General features: G+C 47.0%; 1 protein-coding gene across 1 annotated transcript in view; it reads right to left on the reverse strand.

Moving 5' to 3' along the window:
- The window catches only part of LOC137519276 (fucolectin-like), a 116,727-nt gene that overhangs the window by 65,621 nt on the left and 32,754 nt on the right, over positions 1-18,352 (reverse strand). Inside the window, exon 2 of the mRNA XM_068238186.1 lies at positions 10,271-10,351. Within this exon, the coding sequence (XP_068094287.1) occupies positions 10,271-10,343 (73 nt within the window). The 5' untranslated portion in view covers positions 10,344-10,351. The remainder of the gene's footprint in view (positions 1-10,270; positions 10,352-18,352) is intronic.

An 18,352-nucleotide genomic window follows, 5' to 3' on the forward strand; every position in this document is an offset into this window, starting at 1 on the left:
GCAAATGCCCTGTCCAGAACGGTCCATGTCGGGTCAACCCTGAGGGTAGCTGACCGGTCCAGGTGAACCGAGCCGCAGGCTCCAATGGATTTTCCCGCCGTGCCGGCAGCTCGAGACCCGTCAGCCAGGTTGGCCAACACAAGGCAGGCAGCCGACACCAGAACGCCGACGGGCTATCCCGTTGCAACGGGGAACTAGACTAGTGTTGGGCGAACAGTGTTCGCCACTGTTCGGGTTCTGCAGAACATCACCCTGTTCGGGTGATGTTCGAGTTCGGCCGAACACCTGACGGTGCTCGGCCAAACCGTTCGGCCACATGGCCGAACTAAGAGCGCATGGCCGAACGTTCCCCGAACATTCGGCTAGCGCTGTGATTGGCCGAACGGGTCACGTGGTTCGGGCCCGAACGCGCTCTGATTGGCTGAACTGTCACGTGGTTCGGGTAAATAAATACCCGAACCACGTCATATCTCCTCCATTTGTCTGTGGGTTTAGCTTTGGGTAGGCAGGCAGGGTAGTTCGCTCTCCAGCCACGCTAGCCAGGGTCCCCCCCAGTCATTGTGTGTCGCTGCTGGGAACAGTAGTACACCGCTCGCTCAGCCACACTATATATAGCATTGTTTACTGCCACTGTGTACCTCGCTCAGCCACGCTATATATAGCATTGTGTTTTCTGACACTCTGTGTACACGGCTTAGCCTGACTAATATAGCATTGTGTGTACTGCCACTGTGCACCTCGCTCAGCCACGCTATATATAGCATTGTGTTTTCTGACACTCTGTGTACACGGCTTAGCCTGACTAATATAGCATTGTGTGTACTGCCACTGTGCACCTCGCTCAGCCACGCTATATATAGCATTGTGTTTTCTGACACTCTGTGTACACGGCTTAGCCTGGCTATATAGCATTGTGTGTACTGCCACTGTGCACCTCGCTCAGCCACGCTATATATAGCATTGTGTTTTCTGACACTCTGTGTACACGGCTTAGCCTGACTATATAGCATTGTGTGTACTGCCACTGTGTACCTCGCTCAGCCACGCTATATATAGCATTGTGTTTACTGCCACTCTGTGTACACGGCTCAGCCAGACTATATAGCATTGTGTGTACTGCCACTCTGTGTACACCGCTCAGCCAGACTATATAGCATTGTGTGTACTGCCACTCTGTGTACACGGCTCAGCCAGACTATATAGCATTGTGTGTACTGCCACTCTGTGTACACCGCTCAGCCAGACTATATAGCATTGCGTACTCTGCCAGTCAGTGTGTATATTGCTGGGATCAGTAATACTCCACTCACCGCCAACCACTATATGAGCTCACCATGAGTTCCTCAGAGACCTCCGCTGTGAGCAGCACTCCCAACAACAGCAACAGCCAACGCCCCACGCAAGCTATAACATCCACTACAGCAGCCAGTGGTCAGCAGCAGCCCTCTCCGGAGGAGAATGTTGTGTCCATCGGTCCTTCGCCAGAACGATTAATGAGGGCTGCCATTGAGGAGATGATGGGCCCTGATGTGGAGGAGGAGGTCGGGTTGGTCACTTTGTCACTTGGTCACTTGTCCAGATGATCTCGGTACACCTCCTGAGATTCAAATTCCTGCACACATTGCTCTGGGATTTGGGTGTGATGAATGATGCATCTAACTGGCCACCGGAGGGAATTAAGGCCTTCAAAACATTGAAAGCAGCTTTCTGTTCCGCCCCCATTTTGCGTCATGTTGAGTTGTTGACGTCATGTTCATCCTCGGCCTCGCCTTGCATTTCAGTGCGAGGTGCATTTTCCACAGAAAAAGGTTGTGAATCCGGGCACAACATTTGTGGCTGTTCCATTGACCTTTCACAGGTAGAAGATTGTGGGGGTGGGAATAGCTCCTCCGAATAGCCCATTGTGTCCTGAAAACTACTCATTGCATTGCTTTGCGCACACATTTTTTTGTCCTCATGCAAGGCCTGAGTTGCACCTGAAAGCGTGGCCTTCTCCTCCTGCGCCTCCTCCTGTTCCATCACGTCTGCTGCTGCTGGGTTAGCGTTGACGCCCGGTCCCTGTTTATTGAACCTCTTATCTGTATTACATTTATGACTGCATGGCGGTAAAAAGCATGCTATCCGCACGCTTCTTGTCCTCATGCAAGGCCTGGGTTGTTGTGTCTCAAAAAGCGTGGCCTTCTCCTCCTGCGCCTGCTCCTGTTCCATCACGTGTGCTGCTGCTGCTGGGTTACCGTTACCGGTCCCTTTTCCTGGAACCTCTTCTCTGTATTACATTTATGACTGCATGGCGACAAAAAGCATGTTACCTGTCCAAAGAAACATGACATTTTCCACATTTAAAAGACAGTTTTTCCTTTGAAACTTTACAATCAATTTTCTCAAAAATTATAAGCTCTTTTTCAAATATTTTTTTTCCTCTTGTACCCACTCCCAAGGTGCACATACCCTGCTAATTTGGGGTATGTAGCATGTAAGGAAGCTTTACAAAGCACGAAAGTTCGGGTCCCCATTGACTTCCATTATGTTCGAAGTTCGGGTCGAACACCCGAACATCGCAGCCATGTTCGGCCTGTTCGGCCCGAACCCGAACATCTAGATGTTCGCCCAACACTAAACTAGACCAGATATTGCAGGTTAGTGGCAACGACACTCATCTTGCTGATGCATGTCTATCTGCCTTCTCCCCAGGGGGTGCTATCACGGAACAGCCGTGAGAAACGCGGGCGAATTGGAAGGATCCGCACAGTCCAATTTCTGATCGCTCTCTGGCTAAATTTGTGCAGCCATTGCAGTAATCAGAAACCGACATCCCTGGTTTTTCTTTTTTTTAACCCTCCTGGCGGTCTAATGATTTCTGCCAGGAGGCAGCGCAGCAGTTTTTTTTTTTTTTTTTTTTTAAATCATGTAGCGAGTCCAAGGCTCGCTACATGATAGCCGCTGCTCAGCAGCATCCCCCCGCCCGCTTCGATCGCCTTCGGCGATCTTCGATCAGGAAATCAGCGATGTCGTGACATCATTGGGAGTCCCAATCCACCCCTCAGCGCTGCCTGGCACTGATTGGCCAGGCAGCGCACGGGTCTGGGGGGGCGCGGCGCGATGGATAGCGGCGATCGAGCGCGGGGTGGCGGCGATCGGTGTGCTGACGCAGCTAGCAAAGTGCTAGCTGCGTTCAGCAAAAAAAAATAAAAATTAAGCAAATCGGCCCAGTAGGGCCTGAGAAAACCCCAGCAGGGGTTACCGCCAGGAAGGTTAATAAAGACAGTCCTTTCCCTCCTTCCACCAAAAGGCATGAGCCTGCTGCAGAGTGTCCCTGGCTTCAAGCTGTGCTGATGGCCCATCCATCAGATATAGTTGATAATAAGCAGGATGGCAGAAACAATCTTGTTGGGGAAAGTTAGACATTCTGGCTACAATCCCAGCAGGGGAGCTGACACGTAGCTGGCTGCCCCCCAAACTTCAGAAGAGCCTTTGCCTGGGAATGACCTGCTGTAAATCCCAGATGTATATCATATTCCATAAACTGCTATATGTGTCATATTTTCTGTGTTGCCAGGCTGGCAGACCCTCCAAACTTACAGAGCATGATGGGTCCTATCTGGCGCTGGTTCTGAGGAAGTTTCAGAACATTCTGAGGTAAAGACTGCCAGTTAGGCAGTTCAAAAGTGCCCTGATGATACCACAGGGGTCCCACCCCTCATGTTTGGTATCAGACTGCTGGGCAAATCGAGACAGACCTGAAAATGTTAGTAAATCTGCCCTGACCTGTACGGTTCTGTGAGATAGAGCCCATATATGGTTAGATATGATTTCTGGTCCCCAGGACAAGGGGAGGACTCATCTCATATTCTAAGGGGGTGTGTGGCTCCTGCCCTCACTCCCTCCTACTGGATCAGGGGCATAAGAATGGCAGAGGAGCCAAACTCAGTGTCCTCCACCCTGAAACACCATCTTGATCTCATCTGTGCCAGCTTGAGGATATGCTGGCATTCACCTGGTCTGAACTCTGAACTTCGATCTGAAACAAAGGATTTTACCAAGGACTTTATGATTCTTCCCACAAAAGGACATCTTTCCATTAAACTATATTTTTTCTCCCTTTCTTTCATTTTTCATACTGGCTATTACTGTTTCAATAATTGTTGATTTTAATAATTGTCTGTATTTATTAATTATTTATATTGCCCGTGAATAAAAGACTTTATCAAAGTCATTCACTGTTCCACTAACCTGCTTCTCAGCCGCACAAACTGAACCAGACTTCTGAAGTGACGCTACTGTTGTTATTAGCCGGACAGAATAGAGTGTGTTTAACCGTTTTTATTTGCAGGTCGAGAAATAACCAGTTAGTGAGTTCCTCTGTCTCAGAAAACAGAGGTGGTGGCAGTTATACCCTGAAATAGTGTGTAAAGTTGTAAGTACCGTACCTCACCGGCTCCCTTCTAGTCGGGCTGCTGCCCAAGTTCCGTCGATTTCCATGCACCGAGTGCGACCACAGCTTGCATGATTGGTGTGCTGAAACCGATTGGAAGGCAATTTGCAGTCTGACCACTAGGGCTCCTGTGACACAATCTGACATCTATGTGGGCCCACCACCGGCGCACACCTCGAGGCCTCCACTCTCACACATTGGAATAAATGGCCATGATGACTAATGCTGCAGTGCACAATGTCCCAATCCGGATCACAATTGAATCTCAAGTTGTATTTATTTCATGTAACCAACGCACTAATCCCCACAGCAGTTCACTGTACATGTGCTTCAAAAAACTTAATTTTATTTTATTAGTGTGTTGTTTGCATGAAATAAATACAACTTGAGATTCAATTGTGAACAGTTTGTTAATGATTACCACTATTCAAAGCATCGATAGATCTATAGCACAGAACCAATAGTGAGCTAATACTGCAGTTGAGGGAGGGCCTCTCGGGGCCCCTCTGGCCCAAGGGCCCTGATGCGGTTGTAACCCCTGCACCCCCTATTGCTATTCCCCTGGGCGTAAGTCCTCAGTATAGACCTCTCCATCATCTGTTTCAGCCAACAGTGACTTCTGTAACTGCTTACATACCGCCTGCGCTCTCTAGTTCTGGTAATGGAGGTTAGTCCCCTGCTGGGTGACAGTGGTGGGTTCACCGCCTGTAAGATGCCCTTGTGGGACAGCTTGGCTTTCATGGGCAGCTTCCAGGCATAAAGTATGAGTTGGCAAGCTTGTCAATGTAACCAAAACATTTCACTACAGCTGGTAAATATTTCATTAAGGCCTGGAACCCACTGGAGCGATTTTGTGAGCGTCTAGTGAGCGATTCAAACCACTAGCGATTTCCCTAAATGCTCAGCTAATGTTAATGGATTGGCCAAATTCCACTGGAGCAATTGCGTTTACCAAAACGCAAAACGCAGGACATGCTGCATTTTTTGCGTTTAGCGTTTCTGCAATGTAAAATATATAAAAGCTGGCCTAATCGCTGGTCAAAACCTACACAGAGCGATTTAGTTAGCATATTGCTTGTCTGAAATACTACCCAGAAGGCTTTGTGCTTCCGAGAAGGCTTGATGCTTCCCAGAAGGCTTTGTGCTTCCCAGAAGGCTTTGTGCTTCCCAGAAGGCCTTAAAAAACAGTCTCCTACTTCCTGGTGACGTCTGCTGGATGGTCGGAAGTGCTACAGAGCTGCAGGCTGCGTGCAGAGGAAGAATTTCGGAGAAATGGCTCGCAAAACGCGGTTTACCTGTGAGGATGTCATTGTAAAAGTGCAGCCTCATGAAGTGCTTTATAATATAAGGTTTGATGACTACAAAGTTAGCCCGCAAGCCAGAAACTATGGACTGAAATGACCAAAGAGCTGTAAGGCTGGCTTGTCATGGAGTGTGCTGCCACCCAAGCTGCAGGAGAGTAAAAGTGAGTTTATTAGTTCTACCTACTATTTTACGTGTTTTGCTATATACATTTATCTTAAAGAGACTCCGTAACAAAAATTGCATCCTGTTTTTAATCATCCTACAAGTTCCAAAAGCTATTCTAATGTGTTATGGCTTACTGCAGCACTTTCTGCTATCACAGTCTCTGTAATAAATCAATGTATCTTTCCCCTGTCAGACTTGTCGGCCTGTGTCTGGAAGGCTGCCAAGTTCTTCAGTGTTGTGGTTCTGCTATGCACTCCCCCTTTCAGGCCCCTCTCTGCACACTGCCTGTGTGATATTTAGATTAGTGCAGCTTCTCTCTGCTCTCTTATCTTTTACAAGCTGGATAAATCGTCCTCTGAGCTGGCTGGGCTTTCACATACTGAGGAATTACATACAAGGGCAAAGCTGTTTGCAGGAAGAAAAGAGCAGCCTGAAACTTCAGTGCATGGGGGAAAGAAACACACAAATAATCTCTTGAGATACAAAAGGAAGGGTGTATACAGCCTGCTTGTATATGGATGTATTTTCTATGTGTGGACATACTGTACATCAACCTACTTCCTGTTTTGGTGGCCATTTTGTTTGTTTATAAACAAACTTTTTAAAACTGTTTTTAACCACTTTTAGTGCGGCGGGGAGCGGCGAAATTGTGACAGAGGGTAATAGGAGATGTCCCCTAACGCACTGGTATGTTTACTTTTGTGCGATTTTAACAATACAGATTCTCTTTAAATCGTTTGGTTGAGTGTTGGGAACATCATCAATCGATACCTTATGTGACATGCTGTATAATGAAGCCTGGTTCCACAGAATATGAATTAAAATCATATTAATCGTTAAGTATGTACATTACCTACTAAGCTGCAATACAATCAATATGTTACAAATGTGTACTATGTATATTTTACAGTGAAAGAAGTCAAAAATCGATGGAAGAATATTAACCACTTCAGGACCATGGGGTCATTTGTGGGGTGTGTTTACTTTCCTGGCATTTTTGGGGGTGCTAAATTGTAAGCACCCCTGTAAAGCCTTAAGTTGCTCATTGGACTTTGGGCCCCTTAGCACAGTTAGGCTGCAAAAAAGTGCCACACATGTGGTATCGCTGTACTCAGGAGAAGTAGTATAATGTGTTTTGGGGTGTATTTTTACACATACCCATGCTGGGTGGGAGAAATACCTCTGTAAATGACAATGTTTTGATTTTTTTTACACACAATTGTTCATTTACAGAGTTATTTCTCCCACTCAGCATGGGTATGTGTAAAAATACACCCCAAAACACATTATACTACTTCTTCCGAGTACGAAGATACCACATGTGTGGCACTTTTTTGCACCCTAACTGCGCTAAGGGGCCCAAAGTCCAATGAGTACCTTTAGGATTTCACACGAGATAAACAGAGGAACACCAAGAGCCCCAATAGTGTAGTATGTATTGACAAAAGGGGATAATGACAAAGAGAAATAGTTGTTATACTCACAAGCATGGGTCACCAATAGGCAACCACTGTAAAGGCAGGTGGGGAGATTATCCTGACCCCACTCAGGAATAAGAAGTCGCTCTCTGTAGATAGTAGAAAAGGGTCGCAACCCTCCACCCAGGGTGGATACAATATTATATAGAGAACAGAGGCACCAAAAGTAGGGATGCTCATTCGGATGCAATTTCCGAAATTCCGATCGGAAATTGCATTTCCACATCGGAATGCGGAAATCGGTAATGCAAGTGTGGTAGGTGGATTTCCGACGGAAATCACGGAAATTCCGCCCGACTTTAACATTGATTTTCTCAAAAACTATAAAGTATTTTTGAAAACTTTTTTTTGCATCTTGTTCAGAAGATTCTGTTTAATAAACCCTAAAAATTTGGTGTTTCTAGGACTTACGGGGGCTTTGCTATTAACCGCTAAAGTCGGCCCATTTTTACTGTAATGTAAAATGCAGAAAATCTGCATCTGCCTATTTTCTGCATTTACATTACAGGGAAAATCCGCCAACTTTAACAGTTAATAGCAAAGCCCCCATACGTCCTAGGAACACCAAATTTACAGGGTTTATTAAAAAGAATCTTCTGAACAAGATGCAAAAAAAAGTTTTCAAAAAGACCTTACAGTTTTTGAGAAAATCGATGTTAAAGTCGGGCGGAATTTCCGCAATTTCTTGCGGAAATTCCGCATTGGAAGGCGGAAAATGGTAGCGGAAAGCGGAATCGGTATTTGGCAATGGCGGAATGCAGAATTACCACGGAATCGGAAATTGGCATTTCCGACCATCCCTAGCCAAAAGGATAAAAGGGGTTTTAAATGAGCTTAAAAGCCAAAAATGTGGTAAATAGAGGAGGCAGTGGTGGACTTACCTCCTCCAAGCAGACACAACACGACTGTACATTCAGTCTATTTATTAACGAACTCCAGATAAAACAAAGCAACGCGTTTCACGGGTCAGCGCCCGCTTCCTCAGGCAATAGAAAAAGGAGTTACAGCATTTAGCAAAACAAACAACACTCGGCACCTCTGTCAAGAGCAAAAGTGGGTCTGGAGCATCTACTAGGAAAAAATATCCACTGCACAACTTGCTTTCCTCAGACGGAGTACGGGCCTGGAGCCGTAAGTAACCTTTTTATGTGGATTTGTAACATACAAGATTTTCTTTCTCATCCATAACACATGCATATACGTACACATATGTCATGTTTACACTTTGAATATTGACCAAGCTTTGTCCTTCACAAGATAATTTTCCTGCAGATGTGCCGGTCATAGTTGACGAAGCTGATGATGATGATGGCAAGGACAATACTTCTGTACCTTTAATATCAGTATCAGACACACAAAGTTATGACACCTCAAACACTAGTAATGTCACAGTACTGTCTCCTTCATATTCAAGTAGTAGTGTCCCGTTAGTGTCTCCTTCACTGGCAACTACATCTGCCAAAAAACCTGCAAAAGCAACAGGAAGAGGAAGGGGCAGAGCTGCACTTACTACTGGACAAACCACTTTTGAACCTGGTGTACAAAGTTCCATGCAGGAAGCAGTTGGTGCATTACATTATGCTAGATGTGATCATTATAATGTTGCTGTCAGTCTAGTACCCCATATGAAGAAAGTCCCTCAAGAGAAAATCTTAGACCTTCGACAGGGTATTATTGATCTCATCAAAAAAAAAATATCACCTCCCAGCCATCTAATACAGTGTACCAATCACACAGCTCTTCTTCCAGCACACCTTCACAATCACCTCCAGTGCCTTTTCCGCCATATCCCAAACAACCACCCTATGGGCACTTGCAATACAATCAGGGACAGGGACGGGGTAACTACCCAAGTGAACAGGATGCAACATAGCACAATGACCCATATAGGCCTCCAAGTCACATGGACTACCCCCCCCCCCCCTTACCAACCTACTGTAAGTGACAGCAACATAGGAGAAAAGTCATTAATGGCTCATTCTACTCTACTCTTATTTGTATGTGTTTACGTTATGTTAAATTTGTGTTGTTGAACACTGAACTATTTTACCTTTCTAAAACTATTATGTGAGTACATCTATACACAGAATACATCACTCCAAAAATACTGTGGGTTATAATAATAATAATAATAATAATGGCAGTATTTGTATAGCGCCTTTCTCCTGTCGGACTCAAAGCGCTTGCGAAGCAGCCACTAGAGCGCACTCAGTAGGCAGTAGCAGTGTTAGGGAGTCTTGCCCAATGAACTCCTTACTGAATTACTGGCTTACTGAACAGGCAGAGCCGAGATTCGAACCCAGGTCTCCCATGTCAGAGGCGGAGCCCTTAACCAGTACACCATCCAGCCACTGCTGTTATGTGTGCTTCATACAGATACAAAGTTGTATTTGAGGTTCTTTTTTTCAAAAAAATAAAAGAAAAAGGTGCCAAACATTAAAAAACGCAAAAAGAAAATAAAAGTTAAGTAAACTACCACTATTGTTTCTGTGTGAGTACTTGTTAGTATTATTATCATTATTAATTTATTGTTTGAAGTATGTGATGCTGACACTCATACAGGTGTGTAGTCCCCTTTAAAAGCTCAAAAAATCCAACACATCGGCTAAATTTGGTTAAAAAAAAATAGAATTAACCAATCAAATTGCAAATCGCTAATCGCTATCGCTCACAAAACGCTATGCACTTTTTGCAAAACGCTCTCCAAAACGCCAGAAAACGCTGATGAAATCGCTAAGAAACCGCTCACAGAAAACGCTAGCGATTGCGATTAGTGATTGCGTTTTGTAGTGGGTTCCAGGCCTAAAAAAGGATTTGGGATCATCATTCTATTATAACCCCTTGCTAGGAGATTCCCTATCATTATTATCCACATTTATATCATAATCACCTCCAGGCCGGGGGCTACAGCAATGGCCCAGACCCAACAGTCCCAGCAGAACCAGCGTCAGCAATACCTTCATCCTGGAATCTGAATAACACAGAGAATCAGAGGGGAAAGGCCGTCAGCAATGACAGTATACAAATAGTGAACAATACTACATGGAGCGGAATCTCTGGCCAAAGATTTTAAATCTGAGAAGCATGGAGGAACACTGGAAATGTAGCCAAGTTTAATTGCTGTCTGTCCCCCGCTGGAGATCGAGCTTAGAGGGAACCTGAGGTGAGAGGGATATGGAGGCTGCCATATTTATTTCCTGCTAAACAATACCAGTTTCCTGGCAGCCCTGCTGATCTATTTGGCTGCAGTAGTGTCTGAATAACACACCTGAAACAAGCATGCAGCTAATCCAGTCGTTCTTCAGTCAGAGCACCTGATCTGCTGCATGCTTGTTCAGGGGCTGTGGCTACAAGTATTAGTCACACAGGATCAGCAGGGCTGCCGGGCAAAGTGCACTGTTTAAAAGGAAATAAATATGGGAGCCTTCATAAACCCGTCACTTCAGTTGTCCTTTAAAGGACTTACGAGGCCAAAATGGCTAAAAAAAGTCAAGTACCTGCAGGATGTTTAAATGCACGGAGGACGCCGTCCGCGCCCTCCGTGCAGTTCCGCCGGGTCCCCTTCCTGAAATCACCCCCCGTGCCGATCGCGACCCCACAGGCCGGGTCGGGCTCTCATGCCGCTGCCAATATGGCCGCCAGAGCTGGCCGCGGCTGCGCAGTCCGCATTGCCGCGAGTGCGGCTGCGCAGCTCTAGGGCCAACCCCCCGAACCACGCACTGTAGCACCGGGGCCTGTGGGGTCGCGATCGGCACAGGGGGCGATTTCAGGAGGGGGACCCGGCAGAACTGCACGGAGGGTGCGGACGGCATCCTCCGTGCATTTAAAGAGAAACTCCAACCTAGAATTGAACTTTATCCCAGTCAGTAGCTGATACCCCCTTTAACATAAGAAATATGATGCTTTTCACAAACAGACCATCAGGGGGTGCTGTATGACTGATTTTATGCTGAAACCCCTCCCACAAGAAGCTCTGAGTACCGCGGTACTCTGGGCAAACTGCCACAATGTAACAATGTTCACAGACAGGAATTAGCTGTTTACAGCTGTCTCTAACAGCCAAAACAGCTAGGAGCAGCTACATAACCTGCCCACAGTAACAATGTCACCATGTAATGTCAGAATGTAAATCAGGGAGAGGAAAGATTTTACAATCAGCAAACACTGACTAAATCATTTATACATAATTATGGTAAAAAATGAAGCACTTTTTTTACTACATTATTTTCACTGGAGTTCCTCTTTAAACATCTTGCAGGTACTTGGCTTTTTTAGCCATTTTGGCCTCGTAAGTCCTTTAAGTTAACATGGATTCTCTGATATACACAACAAAAACCTGACTTGAGTTTTAATTCTTAACACTTACACTAAAAGCCTGAATTAGTATTTCTGCTGTATGTACAGAAACAATCATGCAATTTATTATCAGGGCCCCTCTGAGGGACAGGTGAGTGACCAGACAATATGCCCTGTACAGCGCTGTGGAAGATGTTGGTGCTATATATATCTGAGTGAGAGTTAGGGGTGGGCTGGGAGGAGGTTTAACCTTTATGGCTTTGATTCATAAAAGTGAGAGCGGTAGTTCAGAGAAGGGCGGGAAGTGAATTCATAAAAAAAATTCAGAGTGCGAGGTGATTGCGATAGCAGTCGGTAAGTGCAGGGCTGTGGAGTCAGTACAAAAATTCACCGACTCTGACTCCGACTACTCGACTCCGACTCCTCTAATTTGCATATTACAATCTTGTTGATTGAAAGTATGTAACATGAAATGCATCTCTTAACTGCCAACGCTTAGGACAACTGAAGTGAGAAGGATATGGAGGCTGCCATATTTATTCCCTTTAGACTAAGGCTGGTTTCACAGTGGGACGTTAAAGTCCCACGTTACTGGCTGGTGTAACGCAGCCTAACTCACAGCACTGTAAAATCAATCAATCAGTTCACAGTGCACACATTGCATTACACAGTAACGCAGCACGTTTAAACAAAGTGCAGCATGCAGTACGTTATCCTTGGCTAAGCTACGTTAGACTGCTTGCACATGCTCAGTAATGTTAGAGGAGGAGGTCTCCCCTCCTCCTCCTCCTCAGCGGCCAGCCACATGGCTAATTAATATTCACTGCACTGTGGTGACTCCTGGTGGGAGTGTAGTGTTGTCCGGATCTTTTTTGTGAGTCGAATCATCCGGATCATCACAATGAAAGATTCGGTTCACAGTGGATGTCTGTCTGGAAGAAACAGGAACATACAGAATGTACAGTGCAGGGACTTTTTTTTTTTATTAATCAACAAACTTAAAGCATACAAGGAATAATAAATAAGATAAAAGTATGCCTGTAAATCAAAATACCATCATACAGCATACAATGAAATAAATATAAAAAGTATGCAATACAAGTAAGGAAACAAATATAATCAGGGAATAATCTTTCCCACACCATAATACAACTGAAACAACGCCATGATTACAGAAAAACTCTGTCAATGTACCCAAGAAAATACAAATCAAACAAAACTGTGCTATGCACATAACTTGTGAACAAGAAACTGTTCCATACTCCAGAAGTATAGCTGCTGAGGAGACATCACTCATCTACATTCAGACAAACAGGACAACCAGACAGAAAGAAAAAAATAAAACACATAACACCAACCACCACCCAAAAGGACACAAGTCAACACCTACATCACATCATTCAAAACAAACAGGACAAAAAAAAAGAAAAGAGAAAGACATATAACATACACCACCACCCAAAAAGTGAAGGACAACACCCACATTACACCATACATTCCACATACATACCGCGGGACTTTTACGCCCGACCAATAAGCAAGTACATAAGATTAGAAGACACTACACAAGACAAGACTGAAAAGAAATTGAAGCCCAAACACAGGACAAAACCACACCAACAACTAAAAAGAAGAGCACAAAGGGACACTCCCCTTATGTCTGCGGCCAGACTTCAAAAAAATGTCAAAGAAAAAAAAATCTGAGGTGTACAAGAGAAGCGACAGACAAGCTAACACCCAGGAGAGACCTCCGCCAGTTTAAGGAGGCTTGATGTTCTGCCACGCCAGAACCCAAGCTCCTCTCCCCAGTTTCTTTCTCTCCAAGAACCGAATATTCCTCACCTCACCGAGAATAGTGCTCACCACCACCTGGACAGGCAAGTCTCGCTGTCTAATAGCTAAGTCACACCGTGCCAACCATAAGTGTCTCCTAACCACTAAGCTGACTACGTATAAAGTGCTCAAATCATAACCCTGGCGCTGATTGAACGCTCCATAGGCCCACTCAGCATAACTGAGATGCGCCAGAAACGGGATATTCAGAGCCCTCCCCACCTGTTTGTACACCTCCACGTTGAAAGGGCATGACATCAGGAAATGGTCCATGGTCTCCTCAACAGCACACCCCTGTCGAGGACAACCACGCTCTGCCACCTGCCGACACTTCATGTTCCCTCCAACGTAAAGTTTGCCCTGGAAGGTAAGCCAGGCGATGTCCCACAATTTATTCGGAACCCGCGGCGAATTCAACAAACGCAAGCCCTCCTCCATAATTGTGCCTGGGCAATCCCTCAAAGCCAGTGAGTCAGGAAAGTAAGAGTCCACCAACCTAGCCGACAAGACTTTCCTGTCGACCGATCTGATGTCCTCCACCATCAATCCCCACTGCTGCAGTTTCTTCAAACAAGGCAAGACATAGGTCGGAAGGTAGCCATGACGTGCTCTCAGATTTTTCACTGGGCCACCGCTCTTCCATTCTCTAAGGAAAGGCTCACACCAAGTCTGGAAGATACCTACCCAGCTAGGCGGGTTCTCCAACAACAAACTACCAATGTTGTGTTTAATAAAAATCAAGGAGAAAAAAACGATCGGGTTGACCATACCTAAGCCACCCTCCCGCCTAGCTTTGTAAGTAATATTCCTGCGCACATGGTTTAGCCTGTTTCCCCATAACAATAGGAAAAACAGGCCATTGACCCTGGTGTACAGGGATGCTGGCAAAATTGTGACATAACTGACATATAACAATATTGGTATCAGGTAAGTCTTGATCAGGTCAATCCTTTCCCTAAAGGTCAAACTCCAACCTTTCCAGCGAGTTACTTTCCTGTCGACATCAGACAGCTTGCTTTCCCAATTTCGCAGGCCATAATCGCCTGGGCCAAATTTGATGCCGAGAATCTTGATTTCATCCTGAGGCACGGGAAAAGACCCAGGAAGTCTAAAGGACTCTCCAACTTTACCCATCCAGAAAGTTTCACACTTATCCGGATTGATCTTCGAACCAGATGCCAATGAGTACCTGGTGATCTCCTCAGCAACCACCAACGCCTCCTCTGCATCCGAGACCACCACAGTAACGTCGTCGGCATAAGCCACCACCTTCAGAGATGAGCTACCAGAGATGCCCACTGGAACCCCACCAAGCGTGCTGCCCTCTAGCCTCCTCACGAAGGGGTCGATGGCAAACACGTATAGTAGAGAACTCAGCGGACAACCCTGGCGAACCCCCGAGCTCACCTCAAAAGGCTGGCCGATCCATCCATTGATCAGCATAAAACTTTCAGCCTCCTTGTATAAAGTTCGCAGCCAATCTACAAACCCCCCCTGCAAACCATACACAGTAAGCAACCGCCATAGGTACTCATGATTGACCCGATCAAAGGCTTTGGACTGATCCAACGTCAGCAGGTATTTTCCCCAACCATCAGCCCTGCACCGTTCCAGGACTTCCCGGACAGCTAACAGTGCTGAGAGTGTGCTTCTTCCTACAACAGAGCAGTGCTGATGGCGAGAAAGCACATCTGTCACCTGGGACAACCGCCAGAACAAAATTTTCGCCAGGATCTTCCTGTCGACATTGAGAAGGCTGATGGGACGCCAATTCTCAATCATCTCAGGATCACGACCTTTTGACAACAGGATTACTGCAGATTGCCTCATGGAGGGTGGTAACTGGCCCCCAGCAAGGCAATCGTTGAACGCACCAGCCAATTGAGGGGCCAGGATTGACACAAAGGCCTTGTAAAACTCAGCCGTCAGTCCATCCGGACCCGGGGTCTTTTTAGGTGCAAGGCCACCAATGGCTCTCGCTACTTCATCTGCAGTAATCTCCGTAGTCAAGTCTATGGCAGAAATATCAACATCTTCCAGACCCGGCGTGGAAGCCAAGAAGTCTTCCATCCTCGCCTGGTCAAGTGGCTTCTCCCCAAGCAGATCAGCGTAAAACCCTCTAGCGATGGCTAGAATCTCTGCCCTGGACTTTGCCAGAGATCCCGAGCCATCCCTGAGACCGATGACCGTCTTAAGCGCTGCACTTTGTTTAAAACTCTGGTAAGGGTCAGGCGAGCGGTATTTACCATGATCCCTCTCCAGAGCTAAAGAAGCCAGCCGGTCGTACTGCTGCTGCCTAAGTTGAAGTTTGACCTCAGAGATCTCCCCCGGATCTCCGCCCTCAGAGACGAGAACAGTCAACCTCTCCCTTAGACGCTGGTAAGCTAGATTTCTACCAATACTCCTTCGGGACGCTAGACCCTTGAAAAATCTCACAGCACGTTTTTTTACTTCCTCCCACCACTCAGACCTATTGTCAAAGCAGTCCAGGATGGAAACCTGTGCTTGAAAAAACTCCTCAAAGGATTGTCTCACCTCATCTTCCAGTAGCAGGGACGAATTCATCCTCCAAATACCCCGACCTCTGGGAGGAGCATTCGAAGCATTCAAGCCCACCGACAGAATAAGGTGATCCGAGAACTCCACCGCCAACAACTTAGGAGTTGAAGTGATGAGGCCCTCTGAAACAAAAAATCTATCTATCCTAGACCTAGCACTACCTCTATAAAAGGTGAACCCCGTGAGATCTGGGGAGTGACGAATGTGCACATCCACCAGATCCGCCTCATCAACTAATCTTGCTAAATACTTACCATCTACGCCTATCTGGACCTGGGCCCTTGCCCTGTCCTTGGCCCTAGTGACGGTGTTGAAATCACCACCCAGGATCACAGGATAGGCTGAAAAAAGGTATGGCCTGATCTGCATAAGAAGGCGCTTTCTCTCCCCCTTAGACTTGGGGTCGGCATAGATGTTGATTAGCCTGAGATCCTGCCCCCTCATGCAGACGTCCAAGACCAGACACCTACCCATCTCTACCTCAATTACTCGCCGGCACGTTACCATGTCGGCCCTAAAAAGGACCGCCACACCACTACCAGGCTCTCCCGCAAGAGACCAAAAACTCGGACCAGACACCCAGTCCCTCTCGGCTAGCCAAAGGTCAGCCAAAGAGGTGAGCCTGGTCTCCTGCAGGAAAAACACATCAGCCTCATGGGCAGCCAAAATCGAAAAAGCCAATTTTCGAGCCCTGGTCATTTTGATGCTGGCAACGTTGATCGTCGCCAGCATGAGTGGTGGGGGAACAGCCATCAGAATAATTTAGGTTTCCCTTTATACTCTTTTTGACAGTAGACAAAAACTAAAACAAAAATACAACGTCAACAAAAAGAAAAAGACATAAACACATAGGACCATGTCCCCTCAGACAACTTCAGGGGTCTCGACCACCATCTCCTCCTCTTCCGATGAAAGGGGGGAGGCAGCCAAAACACCAAACCTGTTTGAGAGTTTCAGGTCTCTACTCTCTTGTCTCCTCTGCTCAACTGTCTGCCTTAGCGTCTGTCTCTTCTCTTCAGAGAAGGACCGAGGTGCAGACTTTGACCCAGTATTCCTTTTTTTCTTGATTTTGAACCTCTGCTCGAGATATTCTTTCTCCTCTGCCGACAGGTGCTCCCTCCTGCAAGGGGCGGAGGAAGCACCCGTCGGCTCGGGAGGCGAAAACACAAAGGCTCCTGAAATCGAAATCACGTTGACAGGCAGGGAGGCAGCCCCACCTTCAACGGGAGAAGAAAGGGTAGGAACAGGGGAAGGTAAAGGAAAGGCAAGGGAAGGAGGAGAGGGAGGAGGAAGGTCAGGGGGAGGAGGAGTGGAGGGGGGAGGGAGATCGGGAGGGGAAGGGAGAGGGTCAGCAGGTGAAGGGAGGGAAGAGGAAGAAACCCCCTTGGGAGGATTTCTCCTCCGAGGCTGCGGAATAGGAGGATTTGTTGGGGGATCGCCTGGAGCAGGGGTAGGGCCCTTAGTCCCACCACCTCTCCTATCCCCACCAGATCTAGTAGACCTGGTTCGCTGCTCCTTGGGAGGAGAGTCCCCGCCACGAGCAGCATCCCGGACATAAGTCGATGACCTGGGTCCAGATTGCCCTACAAGGGCCATGCTGGCTGGAGGAGGAACCGAGGAAGGGGCAACAGAAGAATGGTCAACAGCACAATCCAATAACTCAAGTAGTGACATATTAGGATCTGGCACTGGGGCGTCCTGTCCCTCCTCCATACGGGCCAACATGGCCTTCTTGAGATCCGAGGGCATCGTGTTCCAGGAGACCGGGCACGCTGTGTACGGATGTCCGTACTCAAAACAGAAATTGCATTTTATGCGTTTGCACGCGGATGCAGAGTGCCCGAACTCCTGGCACCGACTGCACCTCGGATCTGGGCACCCGCTCGCCAGATGGCCCCGCTTACCACATTTGTTACAGGTCCTGGGCTGACCGGGATAGAAGGTGACCATTTTGTCCCGCCCTATAAGGGCAGAACGGGGAATATGGGTGACGACCCCCTCCTTGATGCGGAGTTTGATCGCCACCTCATATTCCCCCCACCAGATTCCCAGGTCATCCAGGACCCTGTGGGGCGGGGACATGAGGTCTGCGTAGTGCTGAACCCAAGTCATCAAGTCACGCACCGGGATACTCTCGTTTTGGACTACTATGTGTGCCTTCCTCTCTAAGGACTGTCTTGAAAGGGGCACCACAGAGAACCCGTGCCATTGCCCGTTCAGGGACTCCCCCAATCTCTTTTCTAAGAAGGCCTCCATTCCCTGCTGCGAAAGGAAGGACACATCA

The sequence above is a fragment of the Hyperolius riggenbachi genome, chromosome 5 (assembly GCF_040937935.1).
Source record: "Hyperolius riggenbachi isolate aHypRig1 chromosome 5, aHypRig1.pri, whole genome shotgun sequence".
Lineage (NCBI taxonomy): Eukaryota > Metazoa > Chordata > Amphibia > Anura > Hyperoliidae > Hyperolius > Hyperolius riggenbachi.